Source organism: Manis pentadactyla, chromosome 12 (genome assembly GCF_030020395.1).
Source record: "Manis pentadactyla isolate mManPen7 chromosome 12, mManPen7.hap1, whole genome shotgun sequence".
In the NCBI taxonomy this organism is placed as follows: Eukaryota; Metazoa; Chordata; class Mammalia; order Pholidota; family Manidae; genus Manis; species Manis pentadactyla.
In genome coordinates this window covers 63,842,388-63,860,284 of record NC_080030.1, presented here as the reverse complement: position 1 = coordinate 63,860,284, position 17,897 = coordinate 63,842,388, and the positions used below count along the sequence as shown (strand labels likewise).

The 17,897-nt window shown below is 35.4% G+C and overlaps 1 protein-coding gene across 1 annotated transcript in view; it reads left to right on the top strand.

Moving 5' to 3' along the window:
* The window catches only part of TRMT11 (tRNA methyltransferase 11 homolog), a 64,277-nt gene extending 47,070 nt beyond the window's left edge, over positions 1-17,207 (top strand). The window contains exon 13 of the mRNA XM_036903882.2: positions 16,645-17,207. Coding sequence (XP_036759777.1) covers positions 16,645-16,776 — 132 coding nt within the window. The 3' untranslated portion in view covers positions 16,777-17,207. The remainder of the gene's footprint in view (positions 1-16,644) is intronic.
* The last annotated feature ends 690 nt before the right edge of the window (positions 17,208-17,897 follow it).

Genomic DNA, 17,897 nt, shown 5'->3' with positions numbered 1-17,897 from the left:
ATCCTTGTCACCAACTCAGTTATAAAGACAGCACTAATTAAAAACTGTTGTCTAATTAGTAATCTACTAGTTAACATTTTTCTCCAAAAGCAGAACCTACTTGACTGTAGACTACTGAATCAGAAATGTCACTTGATATAAGGGAGAAAGTAATTTCTACCAGCTGTTCAGGCCCAGCATGAGTTCTTTCTCTGACACACACCCACACAATTAATTTAAACTTGAGAAGAAAGAACAAAACATCTGTTATTTCATGTAATAACATGAAAAATCCAGATTGGAATTGATATGAATAATGCCTGGTAATGGAGCTTAATTAAATCTACAGAATGCTCCTTGAGTTGTACTTGTATGGAGTGACAAAGCATTTCCAAATTCACTAAAAACTTGTGTGAGCCCCATCTTTGCTTTGAATCTATAGGATGAGCAGAAAAGATGTTTCTGCCTGATGATTTTGTCATATCCACCTTTACTCTGCATTTGATTTTTTTTTCATCTAATTCACAGCTAGTAGATTCTTTCATAGAAATGAAAACTGATGTTTGTACAGTGCTTTTTGCATGTATTTTATAAGTTTTTGGGTTTGTTCTTTTGATTTCCATTTGCTATCTGTCTCTAATTTAGACCCTTATTACCATATACCTTAGTTTATGCTGGTAGTCTCCTAAATTATCTCCTATTCATTTTTCACACCTCTAGTTCTTATTTCTTAACCTAATCTTCCTAAAATACTGTATTTATGTTACTTCTTTGTGCAAGAAATTTAGTGATTTATTTTTATTACTGAATAAAGTTCAGAGTTTTCTATGTAATAGTAAACTTTCCTTAGTAGGCTCCAATATCAGGGCATTTCAGAAAGCTAAGTTAAATGTAATATAAGTAGTTGCTTGGTGTCCAATCTGTGTATGTGTTTATGTACAGGTATATGTGATGTACTTAAAATGAGAATCCCTAGTAGTCATTTTTAAGACAAATGAAGAAGTTTATAGTATTCAATGACAGATACCCTTGGGATGGCTTCTTGTACACATTTATGTCATAGTTACTCAGCATGTCCTTGAAACTTCTATATTTATATTTAAGGAAAAATGTTAAGCAGATTATTTTGCTTTATGGTAACACTTTGCTTTTCTTCAAATTGTATTAGTGGACTTTGCTGCTCACATTTATACCAGACAGGTCACTTAATGATTGTTTTTTAGGTTCTGATCCAAGAATGATGATTTATCATTCAACATTTAAAACAGTACAAGAGGGGTTTCCAAATTGTTTGATACAGTGACAACATTCCACAGGGACAAATTTGAACAGCCAACATTTATTTGGATATACAGTAGAAACTCTCTTAACTAACCTTCATTTCACACTCAGTTGATTCATCAGTACTGGCCATTCCTGCTCTAAAACACAATGTCTGATGCCTATATGTCAGGTATTTTCAGCTGGTGAGTTGCTTGATCTCTACTATATTTCTTCACTTCTGCATCTACCAATTGAATTGTCTGTTTACCATGAGTCTGTTGGGTTTGTTCTGTGAGCTGTTTATGCCAGTTTTTTAATGGTGATTATGTAATCAAATTAAATACTTGTTAGACCAATAAAATGGGAGTATATAAGAATAAAGTTGTCATTTCTATGAAAACTAAGTTGACTATTGCAGAGAGATAGGATAAAGTGAGTTACTAAAAAAAGACTCTTGGATCTGGGAATGGGTGAGATGACTATAAAAGGCTGGCCAAAAGTTAATGCAGTCTTGATTTCTGTACCCAAACTTCTTTGTAAGAGTCTTTTAAGTTCTTATGTAACTTTACAGAAGCCAAATCTGGAAATCTTTATAGGTCTTGATTCTTTATCAAAAGGTGGATAAATTAATATATTTTTTTAAGATAACTAAGATGCTTACTGTATTTTCAAAACATTTAAATTTTTTTCTGCTTTGCTGACTTTTCCATGAACCAATTGTGGTATGTGTCTGCTTGGGCTGTGGTAACAGAATACCACAGACTGAGTAGCTTAAATAACAGAGATTTACTTCTCACAGTTCTGGAGGCTGGAAGCCCAAGATCAGGGTGCTGACATGTTTAGTTTCTGATGTGATCTTTCTTCCTGGGTTGCAAACAGTGGCCTTTTTGCTGTGTCCTCTGTGCTTACACACTCCTGCTGTATTTTCCTCTTACAAGGACACTAGTCTTGTTGGATTAGAGTTCTGCCCTTTTGGCCTCATTTAATTTTAATCACCTCCTTTAAGGCCCTGTCTCCAAGTACAGTCATATTGGAGGTCAGGAGTTCAACATATAAATTTGGGAGGACTCAATTCAGTCCGTAACACCAATGATTACCAATATCTATCACGAGTAAGAGGCTTCTGTTGTATGTTTGAGTATGCTTTATTCATCTTTTCTCAGTTACTTCTCATATATATATATATATATTTTCAATATTTTAAGGGAAGTAAGGCATTTGATAATTCAAGTAGTAACATTGAAATTTTCAGATTAGCATTTAATGTAATTATTTGAGTTAGCAATAATAGTCATAGTAGCTACCATTTGTACGCCAAGCACATGAGTATCACATGTGAAAAACAGAAGTATTACCTGTCATTTTGTAGTTTTAAGTATTGATAATAGAAAGTGAAATGAGTAAATCAACATTCTTTATTTTATGTCTCCATAAACAATACTTGCACCATATGATAGTTATTTATGACAGTTTGAAACACTGTTCCAAAGAATTAGAAGGATGAAGATTAAGAGAAATGACTAATAATTAATGGAGCCACATAGTAAAACAGTCATTTCTACTTAATAGCAAAATAGTAAGACTTGCTGTGGACTTTTATTTACTTTCTCTTAAGTTTAATTTGTTTAAAGACGTCTAGTATTTTTTTCCAGGTTTATAGTGTTACTCTGAGCAATTTATTTGATATGCATAAGAAGTAGAGAATGATCTAAGGATGCTTCTGAGAATTTTTCTTACAACAAAAATGATAAATAAGGACATTCACCTTAGATTTTTGAAACTTATAAAGGTTAATTTTGGGTGCTTTTATCATTTTACTTTTGTCCTTTTCAAATTGATTTTAAAAAACAAGGAAAGCTTAATGTTCAAGTAATTTTTTGAAAGGGTCTTCACTTTATAAGATCAAATTTAACCAGTGAATTTTAACTAGTATGGAGTTTACTGTAATTGAAAATACTTTGTTATGTTAAATTAATCATGTTTGTTTTTTAATTACTTCATTTCTACCTTCTGTTTGTATGGAGAGGAGTGTATATAATTGCAGCAAACTCCCAGTGCTTTATAATGCAAGTGATGACATAAAATTGTCAAACAGTTCTCTTACATGTCTAACAAATTATTCTTGGGCTTGTTCAGCATTGTGGATTTTGGCAGTGGAAGACTGTTAATTTTAGATTTTTACACTTTTGTATACTGTACCTCTTCATTTTTGATTTGTCACTTGTTTGGTTTAACTTCAGTAAAACTTTCCGCTCACTTGATATGTTGTTCCAGAGTGTTCTGCCTCTCCCCCTTTTAAAATGTAAATGTAAGTTTTAAATATAAAAACTAAAGAATATGGATATTTTATAAAAATCTGTATCTTACATTATTGGCTATAGTTTTTAGACCTGCTTACTGTGAATTAGTAGTAAGAAAAAAATTCTTAATAACATTAAAATTACAAAGACTTCTGATAATAGGAGACAGTTTTTTTTTTGTCATTATTCCACATTGATATAGTCTGAAAGCTATAAGTGAATGATAAATAACACTTTTATAATTCTTTATTGTTTACAAATCTTTCATATACAGCAGACCTTACTGTTTGCCCATTTTAGAGATGAGGAAGTGGCCTAGCCTAGCCCAGGCCACTTAAATGGAAAGTTGCGGAGTTGAGACCAAAATTCCTCTTTGTACTTGAAATTCTGTGTCATTTTTGTATGTTATATTGCCTCCTTACCAGAATGCATGTCTACCTTAGAATATACCGTGATTAGGAGGCAAATACTCTTAGGTGTCATATTACTAGTTTCTTTTAAAGATTGTCTTTCCTCATCACTCATGTATCTGTGGGTAAAATGTGATTTGTTTTACTAGGACTCATTTTTCCTGTTGATACATAGTCCATGTTACTATGTATATAGTTTGGTCACAGTAGTTACTCATATAAAACATTTTTTCTCAGATAAAATTCATTGGAGAAAAATGCTGATCTCCAGAGTTGTCCAGAACTGATCAGAATGTGGGTGTAATATCTGTGTCTTTAGTGAAAATCACCTAAAACAGTAGTCTCTCAACCTTTCCTATGCAGAGTAGCTGTTTTCAAGTCTTCCTTGAAATCTTTTTTAGACACTCATGCAACTTTTAGAGTCTGTAGTACTTGTTAAAATATAAAAAATTATTTTAAATTGCCATTACACTAATAGGTCATCATGTGCCCTGTTTGTTTTGTGGTTTGTTTACCTTACATCCTTATATTCTTAGTGATTTGAGAAGTACTGAAGTACAGGTAAGTTTAATTCTAGATATTATATGGACATTAATTTAGACTAAAGTTATAATGTGTAATGAGTTGTAATTATTTTTTACAGATGATTAAAATAGAGAATATTGGGAGGTCATAGTAGCAGGTGATGAAAGTTAATGGGTTTTTAAAAAATTTTTTAATTGAATGAGAGTCCAGAAACATGAAGCTGATGAATGCTTCATTAATCATAATGGAAAGTAGCCAAAAATTGAGGTATTTGACTAGATATTTGACTAAAGTATTTGACTGAGGTATTTGACTAAGAGATTTTGACATGGTGGTGGGAGAAAGAATCATTAACAATTATAGCAACATGTTTAAAATGAGGAAGGGAGAGAAGAGACACCAAGATCACTTGTTCGAGAAAATGACTTACGGATGGTTTTAAAGTGGTAGTAACTAGTCTTTGTGATAAGTAGTTTACATGTTAAAATGATAGTAAAGTAGTGTTGCTAATCATAAACTGTGGTGTTTGCTTATATAACGCTTGTGCGTATTTCCATTATGCATCATCCTTTCTTAGGATTCATGTTGTTAGTTGTTTTTTCTTTGGCAGCTATTTGAATTAAAGCTGGTTCCTTCTGGCTGACTTTTCTTTCTGAATTATTTTGTTTTTTACATATTTCTTGCCAGGCTGGTGGATATTTTCCTTTGTATTAGAGCTATGAAAGATTAGGATTAGGAAAGTATTTTAATCATATAACTTGCCTGATGGGAAAGAGATACTACTTCATTTATCAGTGAGAAAAATAAGACAGAGTGACACTAAGAACATGGTAATTGAATATGAATTCAGTCTGAGTTTTAATACAGTAAAATATTCATTACCATCAAACTGTGTTGTATGAGACACAGAAAAAGAGAGAAGAGAACCTTTTTAAAAATTATTTTACATAGTAAGTCAGAGGTAACTATTTGCATTATCTATGAATTATATTTTAACTTGAGAGGTTTGAAAAAGGCATATAAAAACAGAAGTCTGGTGGTGCTACATATCATGTTGCATGAATTCAGTTTTAAGGATCATGTCATCTTTGAATGAATTGCTTTTGCTGTTTAATGTTATTTTTCCTTGAATCTTAGGGGGTCATCATTTGATTTTCTTCTTACTTCTGAAACTAAATGTTTCTGCCAAACTGGAGTTTTTGTTACTGCCGTCATAATAGTTTTAAATTATTGATTCTTCTAAACCAAGAAAAGCAAAAGTCTATCCCTTACCAGCTGCAGGAAGGCAATCACTTAAGATATCTGGATCCTTCTACTTATGGTGATATTTGGATATGACTTATTTGCAGAAAAAAGTAGTTCTCTGAAGGCAAAGAGAGCATCTGTCTTTATGCTTTAGCTCTTATGTTCGTATTTTCAAGCTGTGACAGTGAAACAGTCTTTAATATACTGATGCTATAGAATTTTAGGCAGGGAGTCAGTAGTAAAGAAAGTATGATCTGGGAGTCCAAGGTATGAATGAATGAATGGTTTAGGGAAATGGAAGTTTATGTATGGAGTCAGCATAATCCTCTGGAGCTTTTTAAGTTATTCACAAATGACAAAATTTCTATTTTGTATAGTTTTTTGTATTTTTCTTTGTTTATCATATGGTTATTTAACTTAGTTCTTTCTAGTGTTTTTCAAATACAAACATGAACTCTTACATCGTCTTCACATTCCATGGTCCACCAAAAATCCATACTTGAGATTTTAACAAGTATTTTTTTGCTCCAAACATAAGCACACTGTTTGGTGAATATTATAAAGTGAATCTCTGTGTGACTGCCCCCAAGGTTACGATCACGGAGTAATGCAGACTCCAGAGGCACTCCTTTGGGTGGCTATTTATGATCATAAACACCTCCCACTGCAGGTGTAGCCACACTAATCTTGACTTTTATGGTGATTATTTTCTTGCTTTCCTTTGTAATATTACCACTATTGTATTAATCCTTAAAAAAATTGTGCTTGTTTTGATCTTTATATAAATGTGTGTGTATTTTTATTGATCTTTTTTCTTTTAATGAATTGTGACTTTAAAAAAGTACCACGGAGATGAATAGTCTCCAAATTAAAGTGAGAGAGTATGTGTGTGCTTGCCTGGGCACATTTTGGTCTATTCCTCATCCTTTGCTGCTTAAGAAGGTAAAATTCCTCTTGGTTTCAATTAAATATTGGATATAGTAACAAATAAGTTGTCATTATACTTTTGTCTGGTGTGTTGGCCCTGTATTATTTTAATATTTGAGTTTAAGTTTTGAATTTTTTAAAGCTACAGATTTTAGTCTGGAACATATAGTAAATACTCATAGTTCTCTATCATCAGGACACCATGAGTATCCATGATAGTCTTCTTACAGTTAAAAAGAAATTATGTGCTGAGTGCCAGATGTCAAAGTTCATTCATTAAATGTCATTCATTTTCAGAACTTTAGATAAGATTTTAATATATTTTTAAATATTTTAATAGATGTTAGGTAACTTAACGTCTTGAAGAGTAATGAAATCTTTTAAAAGTACAGATTACATGAATACCTAATTTAGGGATGAAGATTTCCAACATTACCTTGTTCCCATTAAGAATAATGCTAGAGGTTTCTCTTAATAGTATTGGATGCCAGACTTTTGACCTGCCTGTCCTTACTTTGGGAATGGCCCAGTGCTGTTTATAGTTGTATAACTTTAGCACAAGTGGTTTCTATAGCTACTGTCCCGAACCAGATGTAGAACAGTGGGAAGCTTTGATAAGGGGAGCAGGATTTTTAAACAAAAGCCGGACATGGGTAATTACCCTGAAGCTGAACCGAGGCCCATTATATTCAGAACTGTCATTTACGTTTCAGTTCACTCTTAGCTGATTACAAGAGAGAGAACCTACCCACTGTTTGACTCTTCCATCTCTTTGCCTTCCTTGTCTCACCTTATTTAATAAGGTATATCATAGCTTTAATTTGTTTTGTGAATCTAAAAGTCTATCTTGACAAAATCAGATGGAGTCAGTTTGGTGGCTTTCACTATGATGACAGCATCATTCGTTTGCACTTATCATAGAATAAGTTTCATAAGCCATTTGTATTCAAGTGTTTGCAATGAAACTGCTGTTTTGTATAAACTACCGTCACTTTGAGAATATAAATGACTTAAGGTTAATACTAGTGAGGTAGAAGAAATCATTATCTCATTATCAGGAGCTGTCAGTAAGTAAAAGAACAACTTAAACCTGACCTATAATTAAATAGAAGCCATTTGGTTTTCTTCTGAATGGCTATAGAGTTCTGTAACTTCAGTCCCTGACTTTCTAGGGGAAAACTGTTTTAAACAGTAATTTTAGAAATTGAATATCATTAGGTATTTTCACCAAAGTTTGGGGGATTCTATAAAAGTAACTGGATAGTAAAGGGACATAATGAGAAATAACTTAGGCTTTGGTCAGAACGTGGGAAGGGACTGGTGTGAGCAATGAGGCTGTGGAGTTAAGCAGGGGATCCTGTTCGTAGCAGAGGATGGGGTGAAGGCAAGGAAGTTGAGGAAATTCGTACCTGATCACTCCTTTTATCTCTATAAAGAAGGATGTTAGTTTTTGCTGAGAGTGAATAAACATATTAAACTCTTGAGGACAGGTGAATTTTTGGAAAAGGTGCTATAAGAAACTAGAACTGTTTTAATGATTTTTGCATTCATGTACTTTTCACATTTTTGTATGTTCTCTTTCCCTGACTTGATTATATGTTCCTTGAGGGGAAAGCCATGGCTTTTGTCACTCAGCATGTCTTTATTGGACCATTTCTGTAAGGTGATAAGGCTAAACATATTAAAATGGCACAGCCCTTATCCTTAGAGAACTTACACAGTGGGAGAAGCGTAATGTGTTTGGTTTCTTAGTGCTCTGTGCAAAGTGCTCTGTGGACACCAGAGAGCACCTACTAGAGGAAATGAGGCGTGAGAGTGGTGCATTTAGACATTTTAGCACAACTGAAATATGATTTGGGGGAGGAATGGTTGGAGATGAAGTGGAACACCAAAGGGATGCCTCGTGTTGAAGGTGTTCACCTGGTCTTTAATATGCAGGCAAATTTGAGATGTGGAAAGGTACTTATGATACCAGAGTAGAGGCGCCTGGTGTAGTCCTGCAAAGATGGTAAGGCTGTAAACTAAGACAGGTGGAATTGGAGATGGTAGAGGAAGTGATGGAATTGAGAGTTCTTTGGGGAGGTAGACATGGCAGGACTTGACTCATTGGATAATTGGGGTGAAGAAGACAGGAGTTAGAGATTTTCAGAAATCTGGCTTGAGATAATTGCATGGAGGTTGTTGTATTGTACGCATTGTTAACCTTCCCCTGGAGGACATGGCGCAATGCTGAATTCTGTGTTACTGCGGTCATCTCCTGTCTGGTTTTCCTGCTTCTGCAGTTTCTCCTGCCATTACATTTTCTATACAGTAGCCAGAGTATCTTTCAGAATGTAAATAGATAATGAGACTCCACTGCTTAAAAGTCATCATTGATTTTCTATGCATTAGAATAAAATTTGAAGTCTTTTACATAGCCTTCAAGGCCAGCTTGATCTGTTCCTGGCCTATCTCTCCGATTTTATTCTGTGCCACCATTCCTTTTGTTTACCAAGCTTAGCCACACTGGCCTGCTTTCAGTTCCCAGAATGAACTGAACATCTTCTGTCATGGTCTCGCATTGTGTGTCCTCTCTTACTGTGTGCCCTAGAATGTTTTTTTCCCCTCTCTTTTTATGAGTTAGTTTAATTCATCCTTTTGGTCTCAGATAAATGTTACTTCTTTAGGGGAAATCTTTCTTGCCCATTCTTTTCATCCCATCTGACCAGGTGTTTCCTTGCATTCTTGTGGGCCTCTTTTCTTTCCAGTGTTCAGTCACAGCTTGCAAATATATGTTTGGGTATATATTGTCTAACATCTAGCTCTCACTAGTATATATGCTCTGTGAGTTCATAGACCTGAACCGTTTTACTCACCAGTCAATAAATATTATGAAAAGAATACAGTGATTATTTGAGGCCCTTTTAGAATTGAGAACAATTGAATTACCCTATCACTTTTCAAAAATCGGTGTAACATAAATGTTTTAATCCTGTGATAACTAGACCTCATTTTTCATAAGAAGCAAACCAAAAAGTAGCTGAATTGCCATACTGTGGAAAATCATGACACCTTCCTCTCTTTAAGGAGATGATAGTAAAGAATGGCAAATCTCTGAGACAAGGCGGTGATTAGAAGCATAATTTCATCTAAGGGAGTTCTCAGTGAAGAGTCTAGCACCCTTAAAAGTCTGCAGTTTAATGCTTAGTTTTGAGAAACATTCTGACATGTATGTGTTCCCGTGGTATAATCCAGAGTGTCTTTCATTCCATTTAAAAGTGCCAGTTTCAAGTGTTAGCACAAAACATACAGTTTTGTTTCTTTCTTGAGAATTTGTTCTCCTTTAGGTTAAAATACATTAAATTGTAAGTGTCTGAAGTATTTTCCTTTTAAGGTCTTTTTTGTTCATGATACTCTATTTTTGATATTGAGTTAGTTGTAAAAATAATTAAGGATTAACCTATTCATGTTAATTCAAGGTCTAATTTATGTACTTGTTTTTCTAGAGAGTAATTTGCAATTCTAGGTTGGATATACATGACAGTGATACACTTTAGAATTACCAAGGTGAATATGTATATTTGCACATCATTCTTTAAAAAATGAAATGGTCTAGATAAATGCTAAAATGCTCCCTCTTACAGAAAAATGGCTATCCTGGGCACGCTGGTGCTCTGTGACTCTAGATGTTTACAGCAATCAGGACTCACAAACTGTGAGGAAAACAGTGCTCTCTGTCAGATGCACGGTCAATTCAGCTTTAAACTTTTTTCCTCATCAGGAAATACTGTAAAGAAGGATTTATCTGCCTTAGTCAGCAGAGGGCAGTGTGCACATTAAAGTACACTACCAATTGTTAGGCTTCCTTTGGTTTCTTTGGCAAGTGTGTTAGAATTCCTCAAGTGGTTTATGTTTAGAATTAGCAGTACTGATAGGACAGGAAATAGGCTGGGTGGGACAGTGGTTAAAGTTCTGTCTAGAAGTTTAGATCTGAAATATGTGCTACCATAATGTTGCTGTTCAGTGAGGAATGTCCTCTAAATGTCAGGCTCTATTTTGAATGACCTATTAATCTACCATGTGGGAAGTTAACTCTTTAACTCTTGTCTTGATGTAATTCCTACTAAAAAAAAAATGTGATGGGAAAAGCATAACCTTTGAAGTCTGAGCTAGGTTACAATTTAGGCAATGCTACTTACTAGTTGTGTGACCCTGGTGGCAGATTATTTAAACCCTTATCTGCAAAATTTAGGTAGCCATCTAATAATTTAGGAGAGGATGCAGAAAATTAAATAATTGACTTAGTAAAACCCATAGTTTTAAATATATATTAGTTATTTTCTTGAATTAGAACTTGTATATTTCTTGTCATATTTACAATTTTGTTTGATTTACAAGGTTAAGTGATAGGTCTGAAAACTGTATATTTCCATTATGTAGCCATCTGTAGCTAGCACAGATTTTCCTACCAAAACTCTTAATTCCTGATTATAAAAATGATGATAAAAGTGTTATTATTAATATTTTATTCATATCTTCTTAACCACTTTCTTCCAAAATTTAACCAGTGGTTTTGAAATTTGGGTAAGGTAGCATGTAATCTTTCATCGCCATGGTTCTTGGTGTTTCCTAGTTATTTGTATGTTATTATTTTTATGAACTATTTCTTACTTATTATATATTGATGGAATTCAGGTTTTATGATACATAGATGATATCATGACTCATGACTGATAGTGATAGATTTGGGAGTGTTAGAGAAACCGAAAGTCAAACATTGGGACAAGCTTGAGTTAAAGAGGGACATTAAGGGTTGTGTTGCTTAAGGACACTTCTCCTTTTAAGTAAACACTTTGGCTTTTGAGATACTGGGTTGAAAAAAAAAATCTGCATATATTCTTGGTTGAAATGGCCAGAGAATGTGAATAGAGAAGAGTCATAGAAAAGTGATGAAAGTATGTAGAGTTGAGTGTCATCATCTCAGGTGGTCCCTGGTGAGCTAAAGATAGGGGGAAAGAAGAAAAGAGAGGAAATATCCTTTGTCCTTATCTTCAGCATCAAGGTAACATAAATTCTGAATAGGGCAACAATATATTTTATATGGGCTAGGGTATATTTTAACTGTGTATTGTTCACAGATATATGATATTTATATGCATGATATGGATGTGATAAATGTGTGGTGGACCAAAAATATACTGACTGCCTCATGTGGAACATTTTATGAACTGTGACTTTGCCACTCAGATGAAAATGGTAGCCAGACTCTCTGGAGGGCCTGATTTCCCTTGAAGCAGCACTTAGGCCGCCCGGTAGTGGAATGGCTCTGCCAGAACCCTGGCTGCACGAAGGGTCTGGAGCTTTTGGGTTCTCCAGGAGTGTGTGTTATGCACATCTTATTTCATAATCAGGGCAGTCAGTCTTGTTGGGTCCAGCAGAGGACCCAAATACATACACCACATTGATTCTTCTCTCCTCCTGAGAGATAAAGAAAATAGGAATCTCCCTACGGAGGTTGCATTTCTAAGGTTACTAGTCTTTCCCAACTTTCCAGTAGCATGTATTTCTCTGCCTCTAAGTCTCTGTAGTCCTGAACACATAGTCTGTTAGAGGCTTATTTTGCTTTTACTTTATTCTGAGGGAATCTTGAGGTAAATGATTCAGATGAAGAATGTCATAGGTAGTAACATAGTTTCCTGTTAGTAACTATGTAATTAATAGTAATTAATAGTAACCATTAATTAGCATAGGTTTTAATCATTACTTTAATCATTACTGTAATTAGTACCTTCTGTTCATTACCAGTCTCTCTGATCTTTATGTTCTCTTTTCTTTGTCACTTGTTTGCCCTATCTATGTCCTTCCGGCCAAAGACAAGCTATTTTGTTGGTTTCCTCATAAATGAAAGAGAGAACTTGTCTTCCACTGGACTTCTGCTTTTGTCGCCTGCTTCCCCTGGTGAGGTGCAGACTTGGCAGCTTAGGTGGGGTAGGCACGCCAGCAGCTGAGCCTGAGAGAGTTGCCAGCCTGTTCTCGGCTGCCTTACTGTGACTCCACCTTCTGAGCTTGCACTCTGGAATCCCACATTTCTGCCCCATCTTCTCCTCCTCACCGCTGCAGCTCCAGGGCATTCCCTGAAGTAGGCCACAGTACTTTTCAACATAGAGGTGCTCTTGCATGGCCCAGAGGAGTCACAGGAAGAAAAGATGACAGAGGGCGAGCTGGGAAGAACCTTATCGCCTGACTGTGTTCTGATCCCTCTTATATAAGAGAGGAAAGTGAGAGGACATTCCGCAAGAAGAGGTGCAATAGACTCTAACTCCACACGCTAAGGGAAAAGCCTCAGAATTGGGGAAAGCTTGAACCCATTTGGATTTTAGTCAGGAATGGTGACCTACTAGATTTGCATTTTAATAAGATGAGTTTGGTCTCAGTATGGAGAAGAGACTGAAGAGGTAGCCACTAAAGGCAGAGCAATTAGTTGTTTAGGGAGAAAACAAGGAGCGATGAGGAAGACTTAAACTAGTACTGGAGTTAAGGGTGAAGAGAAGGGTATTTTAGATATTTAGGATGCAGAGTCTAAGATTTTAGGACTGATTAAATGTCAGAAGAAGAGGGAGAGGAATATGATCCATTTTTTTTTGTTAAAAGTACCATTGATACACAATCTTATATTGGTTTCAAGAATACAACACAGTGGTTAAACAGTTAGCCACATTACTAAATCCTCACCCCAGCTAGTGCATTTACCATCTCTCAACATAGGAAGATGTTACAGAATCACTGGCTATATTCTCCATGCTGTACTCCTATCCCTGTGACCAACTTATATTATGACTGAGAATTTTTGTGCGCCTTTATCCCCCTCACCCTCTCACTTCAGTCCCTTCTCCATGGTAACCACCAGTCACTTCTCAGTATCTGTGAGTCTACTGCTATTCTGTTCATTCTGTTTTGTTTGTTTTGATATTCCACAAGTAAATGAAGTCTTAAGGTATTTGTCTTTTTCTGCCTGACTTATTTCACTTACCACAGTACCCTCTAGGTCCATCCATGTTGTTGCAAATAGGAGGATTTCTTCGTTTTTATGGCTGGATAATAATCCATTTTTTATATGTACCACTTCTTTATCCATTCATCTCTTGATGGACACTTAGATTGCTTCCATATCTTGGCTATTGTAAATAATGCAGCTATAAACATTAGGGGTGCATATATCTTTTCAAATCAGGTAAATTCTAGAAGTGGGATTAGTGGGTCATATGGTATTTCTGTTTTTAGTTTTTTGAGGGACCTCCATACTGCCTTCCACAGTGGCTGTACCAATTAACATTCCCACTAACAGTGTTGGATGGTCCCCTTTCTCCACATCTTTGTCAATGCTTATTATTGTCTTTTGGATAGTGACCATCCTAACTGGTGTGAGGTGATAACCTCATTATGGTTTTGATTTGCATTTCCCTCATAATTAGCGATGTGGACCATCTTTTCATGTGCCTGTTAGCCATCTATATTTCCTCTTTGGAAAAATGTCTGTTTAGGTCCTCCACCCATTTTTTAACTGGGTTATTTGTTTTTTGGTGTTGAGGCGTATGAGTTCTTTATATATTTTGGATGTTAACTCCTTATCAGGTAAATTGTTTATGAATATATTCTCCCATACTGTATGTTCCATTTTTATTCTGCTGATGGCGTTCTTTGCTGTACAGAAGCTCTTTAATGTTATCCACTTGTTCATTTTTTATTTTGTTTCCCTTGCTTGAGGAGATGTGTCCAGGAAAAAATTGCTCATTCAAGAGATTTTTGCCTATTGTTTCATGTCTTAACATTTAGATCTTCGATCAATTTTGAGTTTAGTTTTGTGTCCATGTTCCTGATTTTGATGACTGGGTGGAGAAGGATGCAGAAAGCTGTGGGAAGTAAAGTAGTAGGAAAGATGTCAGCATCTGGATGTAGCTTTAAAATATAGCCTTACATTTTTGCCAGGATTATGTTAGTTCAAGAAGTGGAGAAGTTTTCTAGACATGATATCTGATACAAGGACAGGATCTGCAGCACCTGGAGGAGTAGATGATGGCATGTCCCTTCCTTTCCTATGACTCTTCAGTCAGATGTTTGATAAAAGTTGAAGTGCATAAGCCAAGGTTAAATGCTGGAACATTGTTCTGTATTATTGCTGTCCAGGTACATTCTTGAGATGTAGACCAGATTCGAGTCCTCTAAAGTCAACTACTCCTGGGGTTGTAGTATCCCTCAGGCATCCCTGTGGCTCCTCATATTTCCTCCTGGTATGAAAATTCCATGTCATTGAAAGTAATCCTCTTATTAGAACTAAATTAATAGTACTTCTGATCCAATTGTGTTCCTTTCTGGATGGATAACCTAGCTCAGCTGTGAAAGCCTTAGTCCATCACCTGTTTATTCTCAGAGTCATACTCCTGCTTCTTGAGTTGGGGAAAAGGTTAGCTGTTTTAGAGCGAACCTCATTATGTTGTACTTAAGAGTATAGTCTCTAGGTTTAAATAGACCTGTGTTCGGATCCTTGCTCTGTCACTTATCAGCTGTGTTATCTTGGGTCTCTCCTCTTAAATAATTCCTCATCTGTAGGTGGTCTGCTTATCTCTTAGAGCGGATGAGTTTATAATAGCTAGTGCATATAAACTGTTTAGTATAGTTTTTGGTCCATAATAAATACTAGGTAAATATTACCTTTTGTTTGGTATTCCTTAGTTGTATATCTACAAGTTAACTAGGTAAAGTTTATCTTTTATCTTCTGGGGATTATATATCCCCATTAGCATGTTTTCATGCTTTTCAGGGAATTTGGAACTTTAATATACTTACTGTCATAAAATTTAAGTAACGAACTTACTTGTGTGAGAGAGAAAGAGAGAATCAAAGTGGTGGGCATGTTTGAAAATTTGTTTTTTGTGTGATTTTCGAAAAATGCTCTGTGATAAAATAGTTTCTGAATAAACAAATCAGCCAACAGTTGTATTTTGGCTAAACCTAGACTTTTATTAGTGGTAGATAGGAGGGAAAAGATGAAGATGCTCATCTCATACAGGAATAAGGGAAGATAAAAAATATTTTGAGGATTGTTAAATTCCAGATATATTTGTAGTTGCCATTTTGGTAATGAAACCAGGATAAAAAGTTAGGCTGCATCTTTTCTAAGTGTGTTTCCACACCTATACTCAAAACACATTAATCTAAATGCAATTGCATATGAATTTACAGAAGTACATGGGAAATGAGATTTTATTTCTAATTAGATTTTTTTTTTTAGGGTTTGAAACATCTGGTGAAATTGGATGAGAAGCTGATCGATGTTTCAGTGCTTTATGTCAGTTTTCTTATCCCTCAATTTACTAAGCTGAAATTAAAATATTTTAATCCAGATTGATATACATATCCAATGTCCAGACGTCAGTCTGAGCACTATTCTTTACCTGTCTCTGAAATCTAAAAGTGTGGAAGTCACTTGTTTAGACTGTATCTTCATCTGCTGTGGTTAAAGTTGCCGGAACAGTTTATTTCATCATCTGTGTGTGGATATACCCGCAGTTTTATGTAGCTGTAGATGTCACCTGCATGCAGTGCTTTGGTGCCCTTTATCTTTGGAGTAGATGCTTACTGGTTTGATAATTCTCATTGTCAGTGGGGATCTCAGTTTGTGCTGAACTAGGAATGAGGAGATGCACATGTTGTCTTCACTTGTACTGCCTGAGGTATTTATCTTTGCCCTCTCTGGGTCTGTATCTTCCCAGTAAAGTATTTGTCCTCTCTGCAGAGGATTGTCGTGTGGATCAAATGAGGTGAAGCTGGTGAAAACACTTTGGATACCCAAACATGATTCAGATATAAAGCAGTGGTATATTTCAAATTCAGATAATAAGGAAAAAAATGCACCAGAGGGTGAGATTTTGCTTATAGTAAATGACTGGTCTTTTGATTGCAAACTAACTGAAGAAATAACTCAAACATCTTTATTTTCTCTATTTTCCAACAACCAGAACCGGGACCAGTATTCACATCTGCTAAATGATTACTTTCTGCCATACCAAGGTCATAATTCCTTCCGTGAGAAATATTTCAGTGGGGTAACAAAAAGAATTGCCAAGGAAGAAAAATCTAGCCAGGAGTGAAAATTAAGATTTTGACAATGGAGAAGGAATAAGGATATGACAGAAAATACATCTGGATGTGACCTTTCATGTATGATAAAGAAAACATGTACTGTTTTAAATAATTTTATGTAACAAAATAAATGCTGCCAAGTAAATCAAGCAATTCTTTTACAGTTAGCTTTGTTTTATAGACTTTTGTTGTATGTGGTCTTTTGAACCTTATTTAATTTATATTTGTACTTTCAAGTATTATGGAAATGAGACAGTTATATTTTTGATAATTAATTTACAAAGGAACCAATATTGTCTTTTTAAACAGATAATGGCTGGATATGTTTAGGAGGTTAATCGTTTTTGGGAATTTATTCATTCAGTAGATTTCTTTAATTTGGTTTTTGATTGTAATTGATTTATACTGTCACTAATAAAACTCACTGAGGTTTCCTAAATTCATGTAGTATTCAGTGTTTTTCCTGGGGGATGTGATGAAATAACTGAATTTTTATTTATGAATTCCAGATAAGTAAGTGATAACAGTGATAACAGTGATGATGAGAAAGCAAAGAGCTGCCAACCTGCAAAGACCCCGAGGCCCCCTGAGGCCTGTCCACGCCTAGAGCTCGCCTGCATCCTGGATTGGCTCCCGCATTCCTAAACCTTGACTGTTGGTCAAGTTAACTACCCACAAGTTTTGGTTTAGCAAGTAACAACACAAATCCTTGATGGTTCCCTTAATGGTATTAAGCCTAATCAGAGCTCTTTGAAATAGGAACTATATTTTTCTTGAAGGAGAAGCTTTGCCGAGTCTTCACTGTGTCCATCATGAAAATGTCTCTTGTCAGAAAACCAGTTTACCCATTAGTTCAGGATGCTAGTAGCTTGCTTTCTTGCTTTCAGCGGTCAGACAGACCTCAGCAGGGTGGGAGTAAACGTATCCTCTCCCTCTGACCAGAGCCTATTTTTATTTATGCTATTATTATTATTTTAGTGTTACGGCTGGCTTTTATAGACTCACCGTTTGAATGTGCATGGCTTAGGACCTCCAAAGACCAGTGCTGCCCGAGCCAAGAGGGAACCAACCATCTGCTTAGTTTTCTCCCCTCTTCTTGTCCTGTAGCTCTGAATTTCGGTGTAGTTCT